General features: G+C 42.0%; 1 protein-coding gene across 2 annotated transcripts in view; it reads right to left on the minus strand.

Annotated features, from left to right (window-relative positions):
• Window positions 1-25,575, minus strand: part of CHD1L (chromodomain helicase DNA binding protein 1 like) — a 68,783-nt gene that overhangs the window by 9,395 nt on the left and 33,813 nt on the right. Inside the window, exons 8-19 of one of the 2 annotated variants that reach the window (XM_028088384.2) lie at window positions 25,294-25,449; window positions 24,404-24,496; window positions 22,762-22,858; window positions 20,551-20,624; window positions 19,260-19,370; window positions 16,177-16,291; window positions 15,544-15,697; window positions 12,480-12,645; window positions 7,853-8,001; window positions 6,423-6,586; window positions 5,671-5,876; window positions 4,432-4,530 (exon numbers count right to left, since the gene is read on the minus strand). In XM_028088384.2, the coding sequence (XP_027944185.1) occupies window positions 4,432-4,530; window positions 5,671-5,876; window positions 6,423-6,586; window positions 7,853-8,001; window positions 12,480-12,645; window positions 15,544-15,697; window positions 16,177-16,291; window positions 19,260-19,370; window positions 20,551-20,624; window positions 22,762-22,858; window positions 24,404-24,496; window positions 25,294-25,449 (1,584 nt within the window). The remainder of the gene's footprint in view (window positions 1-4,431; window positions 4,531-5,670; window positions 5,877-6,422; window positions 6,587-7,852; window positions 8,002-12,479; window positions 12,646-15,543; window positions 15,698-16,176; window positions 16,292-19,259; window positions 19,371-20,550; window positions 20,625-22,761; window positions 22,859-24,403; window positions 24,497-25,293; window positions 25,450-25,575) is intronic. The other variant, XM_028088386.2, reaches the window with a different exon arrangement.

Here is a 25,575-nt window from a genome sequence, read left to right on the forward strand (position 1 = left end):
AAGTCTACTTTGTCTGATGCAAGGACAGCCACCCCCTCCCTTTCTTTAGTTCCCACCTGCATAGATTATCTTTCTTCATCCCTTCACTTTGAATCTATATGTGTTTTTAAGGCTCAAGTTGGTCTCTCAGAGGCAGCAAATAGCTGTGTCCTTTTTGTTTTTTCCATCAGCCACTGTGCTTTTTGCTCGGTGAATTCAGGCAAATTCCAATGTATTTCCATTGTTTCTTTTTCCCTCTGTTTCTGTCTACCTTCATAAACTGGTTATTTTCTGTGGTGGTATGCTCCATTTCCTCTGTCTCTTGTGGATCCACTCTAGGTTTTTGTTATGTTGTTACCATAAAACACCTTACAGATAAAACAGTCCATCTTAAGCTGACAGCAACTTGTGTTCAATCACCTATTAAGAGGCTCTCCCTTTTATTCCTTTTTACCTCTTTTTATGTTGTGTATTCATTAATGGTTCTTTTTACTGTTCTTTTCCTTTAACCTTCATACTGGAGTTGAGTGGTTAATGCACCATCCTAATATAGACTAGTTACCTAACTCTATCTTTCACCTTTACTAGTGTGTTGTGTACTTCCAGGTTATGTTCTTTTCCTCCCTGGCTTCTTTTTCACTGATTTTTCAGTTTCATTATCATGTGCCTTGGGAAGGCCTTTCTCCATTGAGATAATGGGGTGATCTATTAGCTTTGTGGACTTACGTGTTCCAGTCTTTCCCCAGGTTTCGGCCATTCTCAGCTATCATTTCTTTAAGTGAACTCTGCCCTCTTCTCCCTCTCTTCCTTTTCTAGAAGCCTACTTATTCTGATATTTGTCTTACTCTGATAGTTGTCTTTCTGATCCAATCCCACAGCTCTTCCTTAATCTCTATTCTTTCATCTCTTCTGTGTTATTTCAAAACTCTCATCCTCCAAGTCATTTATTCTTTCTTCCATATGGTCTGCCCTGCTACAGCTGCTCTCTATTGTAGTCTCCACCTCATTCATCAAATTCTTCAGCTCCAGAATTTGTTTGGTTCTCTTCTACAGAACAGAACTCATTCTGTTCAAGTTTTACTCCTGATTTCAATGAAATTGCCTTTTAATAAAAGTTTTCCTGCAACTCATTGGGTTTATTCATAACTGCTATTCTGAATTCTTTATCAGATTGCAATATTCTGTGCCTCTGAGCTCGGTTGCTGGAGAACTGTCATTTTCTTTCTGTGATGCCATATGTCCTTGATTATTCACATTCCTCATAGTCATGCCCTGCTGCTTTTGCATTTGAAGTAGGAGATACCTCTTTAGCTCTGTGCTCACTGCTTTCGGCAGACGGTTTTATGTTCTGTGGTACTGTCACTGAGTTATTCCTTGTGTTTTTGAGGTATACCTGCTCCACGTTTCTTGCTCTCTTGGGGCCAAATTTTTAAGCCTTTGTGTCATCTCTGGATGTTATAATTCACCAGGCTGCCTCTTGGAAACAGCATTCTAGAAGAGCTATATATAGCTCAGGTTTGTGGTTTTTTCCTTGACCGATGACCAAGGCCTGTTCTGAGTGTGCTCCCTGTCTACCAGAGCTCGCTCTCACACACACATTTGGGAGCCTGCACAAACAGGTGGCAGCAGAATCAGAGGATGTGGGGGTTTAGCACTAAGGGTTTTGTGGGAGCCTGTGGACCCAGTAGGGAGAATCTGGGTGTGGTACTCCCAGAGACTGTGGCTGAGCTTCCTGTTGAGCACAAACCCTCTGACACCATATGAAATTCGGATCTACCTCCTCCCAGTCACAGAACTCCCACCTTAGTACTGTGGGTGCTGGCAGAGGAAAATGGGTTTCTCCAGCTGTGTTCCATCTGCCTGGGACAGCCAGGAGTTTACTCACCACTTTCCTTTCCCCCCACAGGAGAGATCACCTCCACCAACTACATCAGTCCATTCAGTGTTTCCCTGGGGGAGAGGCAGCAGCAGGAGAGTTTCTCTTACCACCTCCACTGCGACCAACTCCTATTTTTGTTTTTCTCATCTTTCTTCTCCAGTGGTATCCTGAAGTCTTCCCACAGGAAGGCTGGATTTCTGAGTTCTGTCTCATGCATGAGTACCTGCCTGGTGAGCACTCATCCGATTTTTCCCTGACAGTGGCAAGAGGGGGTCTAGGCAGTTGTGCTGGCTCCGTAGCCTGCATGGAGGTCTGTCTGTCTCTTATGGGTGGCAGTGGTGGGCAAGCCTCCTCTCAGGTCCTTTGGAGTAGGTGCTAGGTCCCAAAAGACCCACCAACATGCCTTTGTTTGTGTATGGATGTCTAATTCGATCAAAAGGGGGGGATAAAAAGGCAGAATGTCTTATACCACCGATGTTGCTGATGTCATCCTCTTCACTTCTGAAGTTTTATGATCTCCCAGTTCAATGTCCCTTACATATTACCTACAAAGTACTCCTGCAGGTACTGGAGAGTGAATGCAAACCCAGATCATCTGGGGATGGGAAGGGGAGGGCATTATGAACTTAAAATTCCTTCAGAAGTCTTAAGTTTGTTTTAAACCATTCAAACACTGCACTCTATCTGCATCTATTCGTACATTTTTCTAACTCATCCAAGTCAAACCAAACTAATGCTCTAGAAAAATGTGCTAAAATAATTATATGGCTTTACACACTTCAGTTTGAACCTTTTATTCCCTCAGTCCATCCTACACACACCAATCTTTTAAGTCATTCTAAAATACTGGCTCTGTTAGGCCATTCTTCTATTCAAACTCCCAAATGACTAGCCATTACCCACTGGATAAGGTCCTGCTTAGAATGGCATCTCCCTGGACAAGCCACGTACAGTCTTCTATACCGTGGTCCATATCCCTCTCTTTAAAATCAAACTTTCCTCTATTCCTCAGCCTCAACCCTGTACTCTGGCCTGCCTGGCCTACACATCATTCCCTAAATACATTCCCTGTATGACTGCCTAGGTCATTCAACACCCTGTACTGGGAATGACAGAAGTTGAGGGAATACCAAAAAGCACGAGAGACAGTCATGGATCGTCTTCCATTTCTCACCACTCACTTAAATTCAACCCATCTTTCCAGGCCCAAGAGTACTTTCCCCGCCTCCATGAAGCCCTCCCTGGTAATTTCTAGCCCACACTTTCATCTATCCAGCTCTACCCTATTTCAGTTCTTCTTCAGAAGACTGCACACTCTCAGCCCTGTTTCCTTACTGACTACTCATACGCCTTAAGTAAGGTTTAGTCTTCACACTCTCCTCAAAGTACTCTAAAGTCATGCAAATCCAATGACCTTTTCCCAGTTCTCATCCTCACTTTGGTGCCTGACAATGCAGACCACTTCTTGACACCTTTTCCTCCTTTATACTTCAAAATATTATATTCTCAAGGTCCTCTTAGCTGACAATTCCTTGTCTACCCTTCTTGCTGCTGTTCCTAAGTGGAGGTGTTTTCCATGTTCTGTTTTCTGCCCTCTCATTTCCCCATCCTGCCTCCCTCACATTTTCAAACAAGGATCCAAACAGGCATTCCTCGGTCTTCATTTCTAGTTCTGACCTCTCCTGAATTCTCTGCTTTTCCAACCGCCCAATCAATAGCTAGATCTCAGTTATTTTAACCTGTTAAACCTTTCTGTCATTGATCTATCTTAGTAGAAAGAGTATTCCTTCTAAGTCCTTATATCCCTTTCCACCCTAGAGAACTAGGCAGAAGAGTTAGGGAAAAACCAATCTCTGAGGAATCTGAAGGGCCCTTCTCTATTGAACAAGGTCCCTTGGCCTCTCAAGTCCCCAGAAAATAATGACAATAATAATTTTACTCCTCTTGTTACTTTGTGATTTCTGCACGTAAAAGAAGGTGCCCTTTCTCCTTCTCCATGCCAAGGGAGGATACTTTCAGACTTCCAAGCTCCTTTGGCCCCAAGCACCTTTACTTCTGCCTCCAGGGAGTGCTGTATCTCAGCCTACGCTAACCTCATAAAACAATCTCTTCCTCTTCAACACCCAACCTCAGCTCTTGTTAGCACTTTAATGGCAGGTCTGATTTCTCTCCCACAGGTCTCTGACATTTTCGAGAAATATTCCCTCATGAAGATGGGGTGAGTTGGTCACGGTGGAGGTAAACAATGAAACGCTCTTCATGCCAATACTTAAACATGCACAGAGGGATTGACATTTATCAGAATACTTGCATTTCCACTATCCTCATTAGAGTCCCATGAGGTAGGTGGAATAAGTATTATTCACAAATTACAGATGAGAAAATAGGCACTGGGAGGGTAAGGGACTGCCTCAAAGTCACGTAACTAATTAAATGATGACAAAACTAGCTAATGAGACCCCCAACTAGCTCTAACTCCTTAATTAGTGCTTCATAACCCACGTGATACCTGTCCTAAGTGTCCTCTCCTCTTGTACTCCATCCTCACCCTTTTTCTCTGCTTTGCTTCTTACCTTTCATTTTCCCAGCCAGCTCATATATTTTTCTTGGCTCAGCAGATCGTGTTTCCAAAGCTGTGAATAAACCACCTCTGCCCCAGCGACCAGAGTCATCTGAGAGAAGAAAAAATTTTCATTTATAGGAGGCAAAGTCCAGCCCACAATTCGAAAACACAAAGGTATGCCAACTAGATTTGTAGAGGATGAATTTTCAAAGGGAAGAAACACCTATGTAGCCTCCCAGGAATACCATAGGTTGGACTTCTCAAAAATGTTTATGTTTTATGGAATATACATCGCTAACCTAATAGGAAAGGTGGAGAGTAGACATAACGTAACAAATAGCTCAAGCATATTAAAGAGGGCACATTCTGCATGGAGCACTGGGTGTTATACGCAAACAATGAATCATGGAACACTACATCAAAACTAATGATGTAATGTCTGGTGACTAATGTAACAATAAAAAAACAAAAAAACAAACAGCTCAAGCACTGGTAATACAACAGCATACAACTCCCATTTTACAGGTAAGGAAGAAAAAGGTTAAATGACTTATTTGAGCTGCTACTAACACGGCTGGTTAGTACCTTCTATTGACAGTCATGCACTCATTCTACAAATATTTGTTAGATGTATTACACGTCAGACACTGCTCTAGGCACCAGAGTCATAGCAGTGGACAACAAGAAGAAATGGCTCCCATGAAGTTTATGAGACAATCACATAAACAAATACATACATAATACGTCAGGGTGGTGATACATGTAATAAAGTAAACTCAGGTAGGAAAAGGAGGAGAGAATAATAGAGGCATGGGGGTGGGGTCTGTTTTACATGAGGCACTCAGGGGAGACCTCTCTGAGATGCAGACACCTGAACAATGCTTAATGTGGCCATCTGTGGAAAGAGGGTTCCAGGCAGAGGAAGTAAAAAGTACGAAGATCGTGGAAGCAGGGAGAACATGCTGGCAGTTTTGCTCTTTCTAAAAGCTTTGTCTTATATATGTTGCCTCCTTTCACCCTCTTAAAAAAACTTGTGCAGAGAATAGGGAATTACCCAATTATACACAAGCAGGTAAATGAGAGCACCAAGAGTCAAATCTGTATCTCTGGATTCTCAAATTTGCCTTTTTTTGACCACAGGACCGCGCTGGCTCATCAGTCATCCCTGGGTCAGACTTCTGCCTCCTCCCTAGTTCTTGGCATCATAAAGGACAAGGCACCCACCCTGGGCCAGTACCACTCCTCCTACCTACGCAGTGCACGATGACAGCATCCTCTGCCCCAGCCTGTGGGTGGGTGACATCACCGCTAACATACTTGATGGCACTTGAATCTGAATCTTCATAATCCAGCTGGGCAGAGCTCTCCTCTTCCCTGTCCTCTAGGTCCTCCGGTTCGCTCTCCTCAGAAGGCAGGCAGAAGGACTGGTAATTGTTGGACTCCCACCAGGCCATCCTTCAACAGGCCAGAGAGAACAGGAAATTAACCTGGCCTATCACAATTTCTCTTGGCGCGCACTTCATCCTGCTATTCACAAATAGCAAGTGCCCAGTGGAAGTGCAATTAGACACTCACCCTGATTGCAGTTTTCTGCCTATTTGTAAATCAACAAGAAGTCTTACTGATGAGTCTAGCTGCCTCCTGACTCTACTTTAATAATGAGCAGCCATCGGATGTCCCTGTTTTTAAGAACAAGATTAAGGTACTGTTCAAGTGAACTAACTCTGTCAGGCAGCGACAATAAAACCTTAACATTTTCCCGCTTCAGCTGAATGAGTCTCTCTACCTTAGGCATTCAGGACTTTTTACAAAAGTACGCTGTTAGGGTTAAAGCTCAATCTTTAAAAAAAAAACATTCTCTTACCAGAAGGAGCTACCAGTTTTATAGAAGTTTTCTGCAATTTTAAAGCGTTCAACTGTGGACGCAGTATACAATAGTGATTCCTTTAAACGTGACCCTCATCAGCTTTATAATAATACAATCAACTAAGACACACATACTTTTTCTCGTGTTCTGCTTCTTCGTTTTTCCTCTTCTTCTCCTCCATTAGTCTCTTTCTCTTGGCTGCTGCTTCTTGTCTCTTCTTCCTTCTGTCCTCCAGTTCCTCTGGGCTCAGAATCCACTTCCTCTTGGTAGACCCTTCCGCAAGGCCTGGGAGGAGAACCTTTAGGAAGAACAAGATCTATAACCACGAAGGTTGGGGGCTGCCTGTCCCTTCATGAGTTTCATTCATCCTTAAAACACATTCTGTGTGGGGCACCTGGGCGGCTCAGTCATTAAGTGTCTGCCTTCGGCTCAGGTCATGGTCTCAGGGTCCTGGGATGGAGCCCTGCATCGGGCTCCCTGCTCGGCGGGAAGCCTGCTTCTCCCTCTCCCACTCCCCCTGCTGGTGTTCCCTCTCTCGCTGTGTCTGTCAAATAAGTCAATAAAATCTTTAAAAACAAAACAAAACAAAACACATTCTGTGTGAAAGCAACACACTTAATATTTCACAAAACTGCATCTCCCTGCCCCCTTGTGTGGTGGGAAGTGGTGGCAAGACACTTCAATTTACTGTTCACATTACACATCGTCACTGGCCTGGTGATCAGGATATTGTGTGTGCTCTAAGCTCAACCAAACTCAACTCATGGCTGGTAGAGCAGTACATCATCTGATTAATTTCAATAGGATCAGATACTTCAGAAAAGTAATTTTTTTTTAAGAGAAAGCATACCCTCCAAGAGCCCATTTTAGGTTTAACCATTTTTATTTTTTATTTTTTTAAAAGATTTTATTTATTTATTTGTCAGAGTGAGAGAGAGAGAGAGAGCACAAGCAGGGGGAGAGGCAGAGGCAGAGAGAGAAGCAGACTCCCCGCTGAGCAGGCAGCCCGATGCAGGACTCGATCCCAAGACCCTGGGATCATGATGTGAGCCAAAGGCAGATGCTTACCTGACTGAGCCACGCAGGGGCCCCAGTTTAACCATTTTTAAAGCAAATCCTCCTACAATGTATTATATAATTCCTTCTCGAACAGAGTATTTCACCATCATGATTATCTTAACAATAGCTAGCATTTAACGAGCACATACTAAGTGCCAAATACCAAGAACATTATATACATCGTTCATGACTGCCACCCTCTGTTAGTGACACAGGGTCAAATTACCAGGAGCAGGGTGTGGTATTTTGGTGATCCCTTCTGGGATGGCTAAGATGGACAGGGCTGCTTTCACCTGCATTTAGTGGTAAAATACACTCTTCCTGTTAATGTTATTTATGCCAACTTTTACACAGATTTCATACTAGAGTACAGTTAATTATACTTATATTTCAACAAATGTCTACATACTTATTTCTCAATAAATCACTCCCAGCATCATTTTTTGTTCTCTTAGGATGCAAATTTGGGAGAATTTATTCTCTTACACAAATTAATAGTCCTTACACTGCTTTTATTTCGGAGTAACCGGCCCTCTTGCGTAGTTTTCTCCAAAAGGGTTTTCTGAAGGTTCACCAGTTGCTCAAAGGATTTTCTATCTTCTTTACTAGGCTCCTTGGAATAATCTTTACCCTCAAATAAGTACATATGGTTTTCTAAAAACATAAAACACAAAAGAGAAATGTCAGATACTAGAGAAAAATGGATTAATTCTATTCAAAGTGATAAGGGCAAAGAGAACAGTTTATATTCCAAATGGGCTAAGGCTAGCTTGTGATGAAGGTACTGATTCTGGATTCCACGAACACTGATAGGTGGGAATCTCACACATTTACTGTTTAAAGGAGAGGGCGTGGCTAATGCCCTCTGGTCCACCTCTAGCTGGTCTGCAAGTCTCGGCTGGATACCTCCACCCTGTTGAATCTTGGGATCACTCATCACCGATTCCACACTACTAGTCTCACTGATATTAAGATCACTTAATAAAAGATACCTGAGAACATAATTTTTTTATTCTGCACATACTTAATACTCAACTCTCACCCCCCTTTTCTGTAATATATATTAAAGGAACAAGGGGCGCCTGGGTGGCTCAGATGGTTGGGCATCTGCCTTCGGCTCAGGTCATGATCCCGGGGTCCTGGGATCGAGTCCCGCATCGGGCTCCCTGCTCCTTGGGAGCCTGCTTCTCCCTCTGCTTCTCTCTCTCCCTCTCTTTCTCTCCTCCTCTGTCTCTCATGAATGGATGAATAAAATCTTTAAAAAAAAAAAAAAAAGGAACAAGTGGCAAATCTATGAGAAAATGGAGAATCACAAAAATAATTCCTGTGATTTATAATATTCTTTTCAGATCTCATGAAGTATCTTTATGAGCCTCCCCACAATCCTGGTATAACTAACCCCACTGAAGAAAGGGAGAAATGAGGCTCAGACAGGGGATTAAGGGACTCCCCAGTTCTCACTGCTAATAAATGAAGGCAGGATTTTGACTCAAAAGCCTGCATGCTCTTTTCAGAGCATTTCTGTGTCTGTAGAAGGATGGAGAGTGAACAGACCAGCACATACTAATTATGGTAATAATAATAATGATAATAATGTAATCTTGATAGTATTTTATGCTATCGGAACACTTTCACATCTATTATCACATTTAATTTTTCAACTATTTAAAAGAGTAAAGCAGACATTAACAGCACGATTTTATAGATGAGGACACAAAGGCTGAAAGGTTGGGTGATGTGCCAAGATCATGAATCAGTGGTAAAGAGAAGTCATGACAAGCCAAGATCAACAACCACAGAGAGGTGACATAATGATTCTAAAGTGAAGCGTATTTAATAGCACACACTACCAAAGAATGTATTTTCACAGCATTATGAAATCAGCTTTAAGTATGTTTTCTCTAGAGAGTATGAAAGCAAAACATTTTCATTCTCAAGAGATCAATTGCTTCACACTTGTACCCAAATCCAGCCAGCTGTAATTCTAATTGGCATTTGCTAATTAAATCAGCAGGGGGCTTTCAATGAGGTGCTCTATCAACAAGTGGAAAAAAAAATAAAGAGCTGAGAAGTGTCAAATATGATCAACATATGTAGCTTCATATTGCATGCAATTCTCAACTTACAAACACGCTTTTTAAAAAACCCTGACGTTCCAGATAAAGCAACCCTGTTTTTGTTTTTGATCAAAATTGCTTTAACTACTGGTCTTTCATATTCATTTATATTACTTTTAATCATGCTCCCTGTCCTCACTCTGCAGCCAAGAGGAGGCTGGAGACCACAGGCCTAGACCCTCATCTATGTCCTGCTAGTAGAACCATCTACCACAGAGTGAACATGTACTCATTGATCCAAGACAAGATTCCAAATTTTTTTTTAAAGATTTTAAAGTTTATTTATTTGAGAGAGAGAATGAGAGAGAGAGAGTACATGAGAGGGGGGAGGGTCAGAGGGAGAAGCAGACTCCCTGCTGAGGAGGTAGCCTGATGCGGGACTCGATCCTAGGACTCTAGGATCATGACCTGAGCCGAAGGCAGTTGCTTAACCAACTGAGCCACCCAGGCACCCAAGATTCCAAATTTTAATACAAGTAGGAAATCTTTTCTGGCAGCACTGACTGAGGAATATAATTATCTTTCTAGAAAACAGCAAAATCTTATTTTGTTCTAATAACATTAGGAAAATAAGCTGAAATTAATCTAGATGAGTGCAGAAATGGGTGCAAGCTTTAGTATTTCATATCCAAGTATAACTTCAAAATAGGGTCACATGCATCCATTTCTTCTCCCACCTAAAACCACTAAATGGCAGTAAAGGGATTTTGAAAAGATATGAGACAATAGTGGATGGAAAGTTTAATAACTCTTGGAAAACATAAAGTGGCTGAAGCAATGAGAACAGATTAAGAAAAACCAAAGAGGCCAAACACAGTCAAGGGGTGATTTTGAGAATAGAGACCCTTTCAATCCTTCAAAGGATGGACAAGGACAAGGTGCTGGAGAGTGGGGGATCTGTGAGAAATTGTGTACACCCAATAACAGGAGCACCATGAATCCTTGTCATCCACTGTCTCTTCAATTTGAGCAAACAGGTTTATTCAAACCGAAGAAAGATACTAAAGGATTCATCTCTGGAGAAACTAAGTTGCCCAAAGAAAAGACTTCAAATATAGACATCTGGGAAGGCCTCCTCAATGCAGAAGCCGGCTCCCCAACCAGTAATGCTGGAATAAAGACTAAAGACTAAGACTCCACATACCTGCTCGGCTTTGGGCTGCCTATCAGCTTGGGCACTTCACTGGTACATTTCAGTGAACACTGTTTTCAGAGAGCCAGAGAAGACCAGTTATTTCAAGAAAACTCAAGACAAAAACAAGAGGTTCTAAAGCAAATTTTGAAAAAAGCAGCAAAAGCAGCAACCGGAGGAAAGACAAAAAATGCAGGGGGCCAAAGAATACTTTTTAAAAAGCTATATAATAGGGGCACCTGGGTGGCTCAGTTGGCTAAGCATCTGCCTTTGGCTCAGGTCATGATCCTGGGGTCCTGGGATCGAGTCCCACATTGGGCTCCCTGCTCAGCGGGGAGCCTGCTTCTCCTTCTCCCTCTGCCTCTCCCCCTGCTCGTGCTTTCTCTGTCTCTCTAATAAATAAAATCTAAAAAAATAAAATAAAATAAAAGCTATAATAAATGTCTCAAGGGAGGACATTATTATCTGTAAAACGAAAACAGGATGAGATTAAAACCGAGAACAAGAATACTTGAGGAATAAAGATGGGATACTAATATTAATAAACTTAAAAGATAAAAACATGAGAAAAGTCAAAGAGCTGTGTCCTATAGAACAATACTAGCTGCCTAAATTCCAATCTCTCCATATACCCTATAAAACCACCCCTAATCCATGTGTACTATAAAACGAGGAGTCAGAGAACATTACAAACTTCCATTTGCAGGTAAGTAGAGAAATATGTTTATCCAAACGCCAACAGAGCCCACTCCCAAGTCCACACTAGAGAGTGAGGCAGAGAATGGCAGTGTTGGACACAGCCCCTCAAAGAGTGCCACACCCTACATGTGAAAATAATAAGGACAAGTCTCCGACTCGGTAGATCAGAGCATGGGCTACTAAGGAATTTAAAGGACGGGACCAGAAAGTGCATGCAGCCAGGAGTTTGGGAAGGCACTGCTTCTGGAGAAAGAGACATCCTTTGGCAGTTTTGTGGCAAAAAAAGGAAGCAAGTGATGGAAATTGGGAATCCTACAGAAACAAAGAAAATCACAAAACCAGAAGTCATGCCAACCCCACTCCCCACCAAAAAAGAAGGCATCATCTAGTAAAAAAGCTACATGTCTGCATATCTGTGGAATAAGGTACTCTTGAATTAAGAAGTCTAGAGTAAGACCCTCAAACCTCACCCCATATCCACACTGAATCCCTGCTGCCACTGATGCATGACAAAAATAAGTATAAGACAGCAGGGAAAATCCTTACAAAGCTCTATGTGAAAAAACACTTCAAGTCAGAAATTCAAATACTCAGAACTGAAACAAAAAAGACAAATGCTGACCAAATTCAGAAAAGACAAAATCCTCTCATAATTTACATGTATTGTTTCACTAAAAAATTAGCAGTACCTACACCTTTATGGAGCACGTGAAGATTAAATGAAAAAACGGGTATAAAGTACATGATGCAGTACACACTTTTGTTCAAGCACAGAGTAAACGTTCAACCAATGTAAAAAAACAAATCATTCTACTATTCAGAAAAGGAAAATGTGGAGGGTGCCATACTAAGGACAGTGGGCTTCACTAACAAAGGAGAAGATGCTTGCAATCAAGGCAGAAATGGTACAAATTAAAATCTTTAAGATACTACTACAAGCATTGATATCATTGAGTGGGTTCAAAGTTCAGCTACAAAGGAATAGTCAGACAATTTCCAGTCAGTCTAGGAAGAGTTCTTGGAGCAAAGAAGTCTTAAACAGTGTGCCCAAGATAAGAATAGGGCTGGGTAGGAAAAGATGCCCCAGGGAGCACTCACTATCCAGGACTTTCTATGAGGACCAATCTCACTCATGTCTAACTTGGGCGGCTGTGCCATTTGCTCTACTCTCAACCCCAACTTACTGCCTTCCTCCTGCTCGCTGACTCCTCCTTCTGTTTTAGGCAAGGCATCAGAGATCCACTGGCCCTCTTCTGTTTCTCCCAGGATCGTCTCCAGCTCTATTTCATCCATGGTGCTCCCCTCAGATGAAAGCAATTTATCCAAACCGAATTTGAGTATCTCACTCAACTTGGAGAAAACGAAAAAGTCCAGTTAGTTCTCATGAAAATAAGCATTGGGATGTCAGTGATGTGCTACATGGCTTAATGACACAAGGTGAATCCCTTCCCTGTTGGTCAGCCATTCTTCTCTCCCCATGAGGATGACACCAACAGGGCCATTTAATAGGTGGATGGACGACAGCCAAGCAGAGAGGCAATGAATACTGATCAGTGATGTTGACTTTGACAATTCTCCACCACCACAAGAAAAATTAGCCAATATTTTCCTAAAGAACAGTAATATCCTGCATTATCTATAGCACTTCTCAGAGTCCTTCTCACGGGCACTTCCAGCAGCCACATGAGAAATCAGAGACCCAGTCAGTCTCTCTCCCACTGACAAATTTCAAAGAAGGCTACACTGGGTACTTTCCCTCTACCATTAACTAACTGACTTCTTTCCTTCGGCAATCTGGTTTCCTACCACAGCGCCCTATGGAAACACCTTCGCAAAGACCAGTAATAACTGATAGCCAGACCTGAAGGCCATTTCTCAATTCTAATCTTCCTGGATATTTCTCTGGCACTGCACTATCCTGCCTCTCTTCCCTTATCTTAAAGGGCACCCTTAGCCTATTCCGTAGGGATACAGGAACCACCCAAACAGTTCAAATAATTTCCCTGGCTTTAGCTTCCTACTTCCACTTTGCAACTCCTTAAGCATTAACTCTTTGAGGTTCCAAATCAAGGCAGACTCACATCGTGGCTTCTAGTTCATATCTTACCCTTTTAGACTGGGCCAGTTATCTCTAGATGGTCTAGTATTTGTAAGCCAAATACTGATGGGAACGTAAACTGTTCCCAACACCAGCTGTTTGAGAGGGCTCCGTCGGACTTCTTGCCCAGCTCAAGGACACCAGAAGGTTACGTTCCGGCTCTGAAGTCTGCTTTTGGGGCGCCTGGGTGGCTCAGTCATTAAGTGTCTGCCTTCGGCTCAGGTCATGATCCCAGGGTCCTGGGATCAAGCCCCGCATCGGGCTCCCTGCTCAGCGGGAGGTCTGCTTCTCCCTCTCCCACTCCCCCTGCTTGTGTTCCCTCTCTTGCTGTCTATCAAACAAATAAATAAAATCTTTAAAAAAAAAAAAAGTCTGCTTTCTCCCTCCCCCTCCAGACTACACTAGTTATCTCTCTGGTTGCCAAAAACAAAGGTGACAACCCAATGACCTTGTCTCAGATGAAAGCAGTTTGTTCATTGTTTTAAAATAATCCAGTAATAAAACATGGGGTTGTGGTTTATTAAATCTAAGAGATACAGCATTCTCAAGTCCTGGAAGAGGGAAGCAGGTCATTACCCTACAAAGAGGCAGATGTAGTGAACATTTATTGAATGCTTACTGTGGGCTAAGTATCATCTGAAGTGCTTCTGTTTCAGTGAACATGATCCCTGGGCCAAAATGGAAGAACCTACGATATATTATAATATGGGTTCTAATTTTAACCCAGGGGCTACTACAGAATAACTCAAAGCCCTCTTCCAGAAGAGAAAATCTTCAAGTCAGCGTTTGTTTCCTATCCAATATTCCCATCTTCAAGCAATTTATTCTTTCATCCATTTCTCCGGAAGTCTAATTTTGAATTCCTGATCTCATCTACCCTCCTCTGACTATGAAGGTCACTCACTGATCAAAGGGTCTGGGGTGAAGATGAGGTATGGGATTAATTATCATTTATTAAGCGGAGTTCTTTATCTAATTTTTTTAACAGTCCTCGGAGGTAACTTGCAGTATTCTCATTTTCTGAAATGCAAACAGCACATCTGAGAGGTGAAGATACCTGCTCAAAGCTACATAAGCCACTAAGGGACAAGGCTTAGATCTGAATCCAAGTGAGGGGGGTCTAAGGCCCATTCCTGTTATTCCATATTCCACTACATTTATATATCATTTTCATTTCTAGCTCCTTGCTTGCATGCAGGAGATACCATGGCAGGTATGTCTGGCCAGGGAACAAATGGGTAGTTGGGGAGAGTGGGTATTAATACCAGTTCTTTGTGTTAACTTTCTCACCCACAAGAAAGTACTGACAGGGGCGCCTGGGTGGCTCAGTCATTAAGCGTCTGCCTTCGGCTCGGGTCATGGTCCCAGGGTCCTGGGATCGAGCCCCGCATCGGGCTCCCTGCTCAGAGGGGAGCCTGCTTCTCCCTCTCCCACTCCCCCTGCTTGTGTTCCCTCTCTCGCTGTGTCTCTCTCTGTCAAATAAATAAATAAAAATCTAAACAAAAAAGTACTGACAATATGACACTTTTTTTTTTTTTGGTTTTTAGTTTTATTTACAAAAATTCAGCTAAGTAAAGGCACAGTAAGTGTGGTCAACTAATTACTAGCAGTTCGTAGAAAATTCAGTGTTTCTTTTGATTCAAATATTTGGAAAGCTTTAACAGATGTAAATTATTTTTGTTTTATATAGTCAATGTTAATTAAGCATGCTAATATCTTTTCTTCTTAATCATTTTGGAATATATAATTGGCTAATTATTTTTATTAAAGAGATAGCTTTATAATATTTGCTATGATAAAGCCATCATTAAGTAGACACCACCATCTTTCCTTTGCAGATGGCCTTAGTTTTATAATCTCCTCAAATAGCGTCACCTCACTAATTTTGATGCCAGCCTGGCCAGTATGAAGCCATTCAGGAATTTTTTTTTAATTATATTTTATCATGTTATGTTAATCACCATACAGTACATTAGTTTTTGATGTAGTTCGTGATTCACTGTTCGCGTATAACACCCAGTGCTCCGTTCAGTACGTGCCCTCTTTAATACACATCACCAGGCTAACCCCACCCACACCTCCTCCCCTCTAGAACCCTATGGACTCTGAGAAATATGACACATTCTTAAGGGAAGAACAACATATGATACCTGGAGGTCAGCATCCGCTGCAGGTTTCTGGGCCCCCAGAGTAAAATGGCCCCCCTCTATGATAGTGTTGGTAAGCTGCAGTTTGGAGGCTGCTTTCCTACAGACTATTTCCTCCACAGTGTCTTGGCCAATCAGCCGAATAACTTTAACAGACCTGTACAGAGTCAAAGGAGAGGAGTGTGCTGCAGAGATGAACACAGGCATACAAGGTTGATATACCTAAAAGGAAACAAACCCAAAATGCTACGTTCAGGGTACAACTAAAGGGAGACTGGACTATGCGGATCTGAGCAATTGTTAGAGAGATCTGGCCCCATAGAAGCTTTCCAAGAGAGTCAAGGAAGGGATAAGGAGGGGTCATAAATTAGGGTTTCTGATGGGAACAGGAGGAAAACCTCTGGTAGATCTCAATTATCCTCTGGTCAAAGGGTAAGGCCCATCTCCTTAGCTTTTTAATAACACAAGTCTGGAATGAGAATGAGTGCTGGCCAGCAGCAAAGCTGGGCTAAAACCCAGAGCTCTCTGGCCCTCCAGTCTGGGACGCCACAGGACCAGCTTCTTCACCTTCCTTCCCCACCCGCAACTGCTGAGGAGCCCCAGATGTGGAAGAACGCTGGTGCTGAACTCTCTCACTTGTTCTGGCCAAGCCGATGAGCCCTGGCAGCTGCCTGCAAGTCATTCTGCGGATTGAAATCACTGTCGACAAAAATAACGGTATCTGCAGCCGTTAAGTTCATGCCAACTCCTCCTGGAAACAATGCAAAAGGAACGTGATCAGCAGCACTCCGGCTAGGGCTAGACGAGAAAGACACAAGGCTACAGCAGTGTGACTGGTAAATTAAGATCAGTCAAAACAGTTGGCCTCACCCTTCAAACTGACACTCCATCCCCAACCCCAGGACCTTGGAGTGGTTAACAGTGCTACCTGGGCTCATATTGCCTGACTTGGGAAAATTTAACGACCAAAAGTAACAGAATGAGAGAAGCAAGGGCAAGGAGCCAAAGTGCAAGCTGAAGTTAGTGCCAGGAAGCCATTTTAAATGGTTTTGATTGGTTTGTTTAGAATGCTCTAAGAGCATGCATGCTCTTTCAAAAGAAAACAGTCTTAAATATGCAAGAGGCCTTCTGCTGTGGGCGCTGTTAAGAGAGGAGTTAACATCCACTGCAGGTTACAACTAAGGCACCAAGGTCCCTGATAGAGGCTAATGTGAACAGAGGATGACATTTATTTATTACACTCCTAGGCAGAGCAGGAAACTACCTCCCTCTGACAGGAGAAAACTTAAGAAAGCCTTTTCTGTATTTGTTTCCACATGAATCAAAGAGAAGCTAACGAAACCAACCATAGGACAAGAACACTCCATGGGACAACTTTCTGATCCTTCTTCAGTGTAGCAGAAGGGCTGAGGAGGCTCTTTGGATGATGAGAATTAATTAAGAGAACCATGAAAGCAAATTACAGCCTTGTCTTTGATTAATGTGGAAACAAGTACAAAAGGGACTTCCTCTTGCTAGGGTCGTTACAGCTCATTGCTGAGACAAGCGAGCTTGAAAGGGCTTGTTTCAAGAGCCTGAATTAAGGACTAACTTTTGAGATGGGCTACTGACTCTAAGCTGGCTCTCAAGAAAAGTCAGGCAGGAATATTCTAATTAAAGACTTCATATAAAATTAAAGTTGGAATAAAGAGACAATAAAGACTGATCACTGAGAGGTGCTAAATTATACCTGACAATAATGCTTGTGCTGTGCTTACTCCGTGCCAGGCACTGTTCTACACATTTCACATATATCGACCCCTTGAATCCTCACAACAACCGTATGAGTAGTTTGTTATTATTATTTGCATTTTATAGATAGAAGAACAGAGAAGCCAAAGGACTTATTAGAGATCACACAGCTAGAAAGTGAAAGAGCCAGGAGTCAGTCCCACATTGTCTGGCTCCAGAGACTCTGCTTTTACCCACTACGCCATAATTATCTCCCAGGTACTTATTTCATTAAAGTGTGCTCCATAAAAATTATCATCTTCTTCTTGGGTTAATGTCTCAGTTCAGCTCTTCTTCATTAAGGGGTGATGTTTTACAAATAAGCTATTCTCCTGTCTTGTTTGGGAAATATCGTGAGCTATCACTGCCACCTGGTGGCAATATGCTTCAATCACAGAAATACTTGAAAGTTGGAGGGAAACCTGTTAAATGAAATGATAGTACTACTAATCTACAGCTAAAAAGTAAGGCAAACATGACCATTAGTGTTTGGAAAAGGCTCATGTCCAGGAATGCTTCAGTTCTCAAAAGATTACCCTGTGCTGATTCTGCTTCTGAGTACTCCAAGGGGCTAACTCTTTCTTCCTGATTTTAGACCTTTCAAACATCACGCTACTCTCTGAATATGAAGATGATGAAATCAGTAACGCATAAATAGAGCTGTTTTCCAACACCGAAGATGCATTTGCCCTGATCCTTCCAGTGTCTCCTAAAACCATCCGAGACAAGAAAGAACGTGAATAAATGGCTGATTCAGGGTGCAGTCTATGATAATGGAAGCAAGTGAAGCCAAATCAATCGGATTATACCTTTGTAATATGGAGATGAGACATACACAGGTGAAACAATCTCCTTATGGTCAAGGATTCTACCTAACACATCTTTTATGTACCCTTACAGTATGGGACACTTAATAAATGCTTTCTAAGATGGAACTTTCTCTTTATACAAATATTGATCTCTCCTTAATAGAGGATACAAATCCCTTTAGTGTTCCTGCATCTATTGCATCAAAATTAGGTCTACAGGGCACCTGGGTGGCTCAATCAGTTAAGTGTCTGCCCTTGGCTCAAGTCATGATCTCAGGGTCCTGGGATGGAGCCCCGTATCGGGCTCCCTGCTCAGCAGGGAGTCTGCTTCTCCTTCTCCCTCTGCCCCTCCCCCTGTTTGTGCTCTCTCTTGCTCACACTCTGTCTCAAATAAATAAAAATCTTAAAAAAAAAAAAAAAAAGATTAGGTCTACAAAAAGTAAGATAATGAAACTAAGATTCTAGAAGTCCAAAACTAATTTAAGGTCAGCTTGCTCCATGACATAAGAATAATTTCATCTCTGAGAACTGATTTCAAATGACTAAAGCGTCTATAAAAGCAGTCTTTGGTAAAGCATTATAAATATCACAGAAAATATTTATGACTTAACTCATCAAGATAATGTTAAAAATAATTCTAAAGAGCTGGCAATTTCATTATAATCGCAACTTTTTTAAAAAAGAGATTTTTATTAAGCATTTACAGCACTATTCCAGAGCTACTTGTGGAGGAGAGCTAAGTAGCAGACAGGTTGTTATCTTACTTCCCAAATTCACGGCTGGGAAGGAGAGTGTTCTCTACTGAATGTGAGTAAAACTTTCCATGAGATTACAGACATCTTCCGGGACAAGCCCAGGTCAGTGGTCAAAGCAGAATCAAATTCCCTTCCCACAGCCCCTGCTTTCAGCCTTCCTTCTCTGAGCTGGCAGCTTAGATAACGTGGGTGGGGAACAACCCCATGCTAGGAGTCCAATACTTCGATTAACTTACGGCAACTCTCTCAATTGCCCTTTTTTAATGTTCCTTGGTAATGACCTCACCTTTCAGAGAATTAGGGGAAAGCATACTAGTGGTCGGGATGTAAAAGTACTGTATCCCCCCCTTATTTGTCTGCTTTGGCCAATGCCTATGTGGCCTACCTGCCCTGGTACTCAGGAGAAAAATAAAAACGGGCTGCTGTCCGAAGTTCTTAATGGCCAGGTGTCTCTCCTCTCCTCTCACAGACCCATCCACACGCTCGTAGCTGTACCCTTCACACGGACAAAGAAAACACAGAGAAACCGTTTTCACATACGCTTCGGGGGAATAAAACTCTGTCGGCTCAAAACCAAATGCTAATTTTGTCCCTTTTTGTATACAGGTATGCCTCTACTTGAAGCAAATCCCGTGGGAAAAATCTAAATTTAGGTGACATTTCATTGTTACACAAGCACTCAACGTAATATACCTCTCTGGGATTTTTAAATACGTGCAGTTGATGTATTTGGCGTTTGAGGAGTTAACAGTCAATTCTGACTATTCCAGCCCCAAAGCACACTGTGAACCACGCTGTGTGGTAGTTTCCAATTCTGCCACGACAGAATTCTTACTAATGCAAGCAATAAGACAAGCACCGAGGAGCTGGTGAGTGAGCCTGCCCAATGGCCCAGCAGCTGCCTTTCAATGAAGCTTCAGGTTCACCCATCACCTCAGACCCCTGCTGGGAAAGGGAATTATATGCTCAAGGCCTGTTTGTGAATCTGGGGATCCCCCAACATGCCAATGGCATTTCCTACGAGTGTCCAATGGACCAGGTACTGTACTGTAGTACTTAGGGGCCATCAAGTGGCTCTGAGAGACCTACTCTGAATTCATATTTTAAGGTCTGAAGCTGATGCTCCCTCACCACTGATTTCAAGATCAGTCAGTGTTACAGCCTTTTCCCATCATCCCACATACATTTTATTATATATTAAACAGAATCCCCTGGTAATAACTTACATTCCCTATTGTTTATAAAGAAAAAAAAATTCCTTTCCCTTGGTTGATACATGGGATCTCTATAATTTCATCTTTTCTACTGATCCTGAGTAAGTGCTTGCTCAACAGTAGAACTGAATGTTGCAAGACACCGGAAGCTCTGTTTTTAGCAAACATTTTCAAAAACACTCAACATTTCTGCAACTCGGATTTTTTTTTCCAGTATCCACAATTTTAAATCACATCACCAGTGGGAATATGTGTGTTTATTTCTGCCCAAGTGTCTCCACCCGGCTGTCAATCCTTGTGTAACACACCTCTCTCCTTACTTTCAATCTTCCTTTGGTTCAGAATAATGTTCTTTCACTGCTTTCCTCTGTAACACCCCCACCCCCAGATTACTCTTCATGGACCTACTAGACTCTTAAGTCTAAAAAAGGCTCAGGCAACGTAGTGGCCAAGGAACATCACCTCTATAGTCCATGTAGTCTTGGAGAATATCCAACATCTGGGTCATCTGGGAGAAAAGTAAAACTCGATGGCCCCTGGCAAGAAAGAGAAAAGGAAAGGCTACCAACTCTTAAGTTTCCCTGAGGGAAACTTACCAAAGAATACAAGTTTATAAATAAATGAAATACTGAAGCAGAAATATAAATACTATCATAATCATTTACAGAGACTTCCTCAGAAATGCTAAACGTTCCACATGAATCACCCCACATGTAGCCATATTCTGCAGAGCCGAAGTTCTCAAACTACAGATACTCCCAGGAGCAAATGCACCAGGGGGTACAGAAAGCCCCAGGATAACCAAAGCATGTCTTTCTGGAATGTCAATTTACATTCCAATTTAATGGAAAGAAATATACGCTTTCATTCGAACGGCTAAATAAATAAAGGTATGTGAAGAATAAAATGTAAAAGTCAAACGCACAAAACCCAACTGGAAATCCTGAAGAATTTGTGATCAGCCACCTGTAGCCATTCTCTGCTTGCAGGTGTCAAACCACTATCCTCTCATCTACAGCTGTTATTGGTGGAAAAGTCTGACAAGTATCACTTTAGAGAAGGGGCAGGTGGCATCTCATATCCCATAGAACACATTAAAAAACTTATGTATAGCAAGAGGAAGGGAAAGGAGGACGCAAAATGAATTAAGTCAAGAATGAAGATGAGCCTACAGTCCCATGTTATCAGTATTATTTTAAGTTTTCACAAAGAAAAATATGACACTGTCAAAACAAGAGTCTCGTTAGGAAAACTAATTTAGGGCGCCTGGGTGGCTCAGTTGGTTGAGCAACTGCCTTCGGCTTGGGTCATGATCCCGGAGTCCCAGGACAGAGTCCCACATCAGGATCCCTGCTCAGTGGGGAGTCTGCTTCTCCCTCTGACCCTCTCTCCTCTCATGCTCTCTCTCACTCTCTCTCTCTTAAATAAAAAAAAAATTTAAAAAAAATCTTTAAAAAAAAAAGGAAAACTAATTTAATCTGAGCTTACGATGTGTGTAAAGAAACAATTATGAAGAACTCCTTCAAGACTAGTCCCAAACGTGTGGAAAAGGCATTGACCTTGAGGACCTCAATTCTAATCCCATCTCTGTCATTTGCTGGCTGTGTGACTTTAGACAGGTCACATGACCACTCTGGGCCTGTTTCATCACCTGTGAAATGAAAATGTTGGACAGAAGATGTTTAGGGGTCCTCCTCCAACTCTAACACACTTATACTAGATATATCAGAGCCAATAAAATACATGAAGACATGCAATTATTTGGTTTGCACATTCCTAATGTTGGGTGGTTTTGCCAAACCTGAGGTTTTATGGTTAGTTCAGGCTCACTTGGGACAGCTGTCCCAAAGGGACAACTCTGAAACTCTTAGAAAGCTGGGTTTTTTCTAGACTTCTCTGTCCCTCTGGGGTCCAGGAGGATCAGGTAGAGGCTGGATACCAGGCCACTGAACACTTAGCTGAACCTTTTTAAGGCTCCAAGAGTGACTTGGTCTTCAGCTACGCAGCCCATGTCTCCGGGAAAGAGTCCTGCAAGTTCTCTCTGAACCAAACCCTACAGGGGTTAACAAAGGTGCATATTTACTAAGCCCTCATTAGGTGCCAATTCTCAAGGTACCAGCAGGCAATTAAAAAAGAAATGTTTGATGAGATCTCTGTGAAACTAAATACAGCTGGAGTAGTAAGATTACTGCACATCAATTAAACAGAGCAGATTAAGGCAGTGCATTGCCAAGTGCTGGATTAGGATCCTAGGTGCTGTAGGAATTCGGGAAAAGGAAGGATGATTATGGAGGGGATGGGGTGGGATGTGATGCAGTGTAGGTGTAGTTGCAGAGAAACTGGAACCAGAATCAGGGTCTTGAACAAAAGAAAAATTGGAATTAGTCTCAAGAAATCAGTGAATTGGGGCGCCTGTGTGACTCAGTCGGTTAAGTATCTGCCTTTGGCTCAGGTCATGATCCTGGAGTCCTGGGATCGAGCCCCGCATTGGGCTCCCTGCTCAGGGAGGAACCTGCTTCTCCCTCTCCCCAACCCCCACCCCCACCCCGCTCGTGCTCTCTGTCTCAAATAAATAAATAAAATCTTAAAAAAAGAAAGAAAGAAAGAAATCAGTGAATCATCTGGTTTTAAAAATTACCAACTCAGAGCAGAAAATGTGAACTGACCACCTACCTGGAATACAGGAATGCAAGCAGCTTATCCAGTAGATGAAGTTTCCCACTGGCCTCAATCAGGTGGTCTCCAATTTCAAAAGGCTCTGGTTCCACACCTGAAAAAAAAGGAACCTATTCCCAATGAAATGTCCCCTGGTCATGGCAGACTTAAGTAGAGAAGCTGATAGTGAGGCTACAGCAAGAGGCCAAGCTCCTTCTAACTGAAAATGGGCCCAAGTCTCATCTCTCTTTGAGACATTTTATAATTGTTTGTATGATAATCTTGGTGCTGCTTAACATCAATCACAGAGCCTAACACCCCCAACATGCTTAATAAATGTCCATCCAAGGAACAAGCCCACTCTTTAGGAAAGGGAGGCACAAGGACATGCTAAAGGCCAGAGAATTGAAAATTTGAGACTCTCACTCAGGAAAACAAATCAAGAAATAACGCTTAGATGTATAAACGAGTAATTCTCAAGGCGGGGAATGGCAGTCAGAATAACCTAGAGGGCTTCTTTCAAAATCTCCATGTTCCTAATGCCCCCTGCCTTAACAAAAGATTCTGAAATGTATCTGATTAATATTCTGTGACACTTAAAACAATTCATAGTGCTACTTGCAAATACTCCCTTAAAATGACTCCAGCAAACCCTCCACACTGATCCTACCCATTCCAGTGCCCCCATGGCCACATAAGTCCTAGAAGTGTCCCAAAGGCTACCTATCAGAGTGAATCAAAAAAGCCCTTGTTTGAATTAAAATGAAAATAGTGCATACTGAAATGTGCGGTATTTAGCTAAAGCAGCACTTAGAGGGAAATTTGCAGACATCCCTAAGATGGAGGGGAAGCGGCAAAGGAAGCTGAGAAAGAGCAGAGGTAGGGAAATGGGAGATGCAAGAGAAAGCGCTGTTCCAGAAGCCAAAGGAAGAAAGTGTTTCAAGAAAGAAGTGATCAACTGTGTCAAAGGTTTTGAGAGGTTAATTAAAATGTGAACTGACAACCACTGGAGATCACTGGTAAACTTGCAAAGTTAAAGGGTGGTAATGAAAGGCCAACAGCGGAATGGGCTTAAGACAATGGGACATCTAGGATGGCTCAGTCAAGGTTGAGCATCTGACTCTTGATCTCAGCTCAGGTCTTGATCTCAGGGTCGTGAGTTCAAGCCCTGCCTCTGGGCTCCATACCCAGCCCAGCGTGGAGCCCACTTAAAAAAAAAAAAAAAAAGACAATGGGACATCTAATCACAAAGAAATGATCCCTAAATCCACATTATGAGACAACCCATAAAACAACCAGCCCTGAGATTCTTCAAAACTGTAATTTCAGGCAAGACCAAAAAAAAAAAACCAAACAAAAAAGCTGAGGAATGTTTCTGGATTATAGGAGAACAAAGAGACAGACAAATATAATTCAGATCTATGACTCGATTTTGAATTTTAAAGAAGAAAGTCAAAGCCATAAGGGACATTAAGGGGACAACTGAAAAAAGCTGAATATGAACAATATATTAGATTATATCAACAGGAAAAATAACAAGAGAAAATGGAAGAACAAACTAGACAGTGAATACAGGCAATTCTTTTGAAGAATTTTGCAATGATGTTGGCCACAGAAATGTTCATGAAAAGCAATGTGAGAAAAAAGGGCACTGTCTCACCATCAAACAGATATGGGTGATCCACACACTTTCGAAGCTGGGACAAGACGTTCTGAAGTTTAACTTTCTTTGCCATCTCATTTTCAAATGCATCTGAAAACAGCAACAGAGAGAGACAGAGAGAGAGAGAGATGGACTACTGAACAACAACAAAAAACAAACAAAAACTCTTAAGTTAACCTTATTTATTCAGTAATATATCTCTCAAACCTATATTAACCTCCTAAATTTCACTGAATTGCATTAAGAATTAACAGCATATCCACATGAAGTTTTCCTAACTATCACTTTGTTTTAAGGAAACCTAACTATAAAATGAACTCAGGAGTATGTTATTACTTTTGCACAATTCTAAATTCCCTTCTTAACAGTAGTTAAACTACTGTTGTGGAGCCAAGGGATAAAATAACACAAGTGACAGACTGTTCTACTCCTCTTTCTCTCTGTTCCCACTCCCAATTCCTCTCAGTGAATCTGGTCCAACAAAAAAGTTTTGCAATGTGTTAAATATCTGATGGGGTGTAAAGATGAAAGGCATGACTGGCATACCTAGAAGTGTTTGCTTACCTAACTTCTATGCAGTAAGGACAACTGGTGGGGGGCGGGGGGAGAGAAAAGGAAATTTCACAAGTGCAACAACCAATGAAGTCTGCATTATAGTAAAGATACCCCGCATGGTTTCACTGTGGCTGACCTAAACATTATTCAGAATACAAAATTCCATCCCATATTACTATACAAAGCAAGTGTGATAATATGATATCTACTCACCTAGTACACGTATACCCACTAGTAGGCATGCCTAGCATTTATTTTGAACAATCATCCTGGGATAATAATAAAATCACATCCTCATTTAGTTTCTAAGCAGTCAAGTGCCCTCTGATTACCTAGGTCTTTCATCAAAATGGCCTTGTAGTATTTTTTCTGCAGTGCTGACATGCCGTGGTATATCACTACCTCTGTCTTCTTGGGAAGTTCTGTAGCTACCTCAGCTTTCACCCGCCTCAACAGAAATGGCTGCAAGAGTCTGTGTAGTTCGCTTGCTGTGTAAGGAAAAAAAAACCCAACAACACAAGAAGAGCAGGATGAAATTTTCATGCCAATTCCACATGCCAGACCAGTATGGGGAAACAGACTCTTTCTACTTCTTCCAAAAATGATCCATTAAG

This window comes from Eumetopias jubatus, unplaced genomic scaffold (assembly GCF_037043125.1).
Source record: "Eumetopias jubatus isolate StellerSeaLion01/CBP00866 unplaced genomic scaffold, mEumJub1_p1.0 scaffold_4, whole genome shotgun sequence".
Classification (NCBI taxonomy): domain Eukaryota; kingdom Metazoa; phylum Chordata; class Mammalia; order Carnivora; family Otariidae; genus Eumetopias; species Eumetopias jubatus.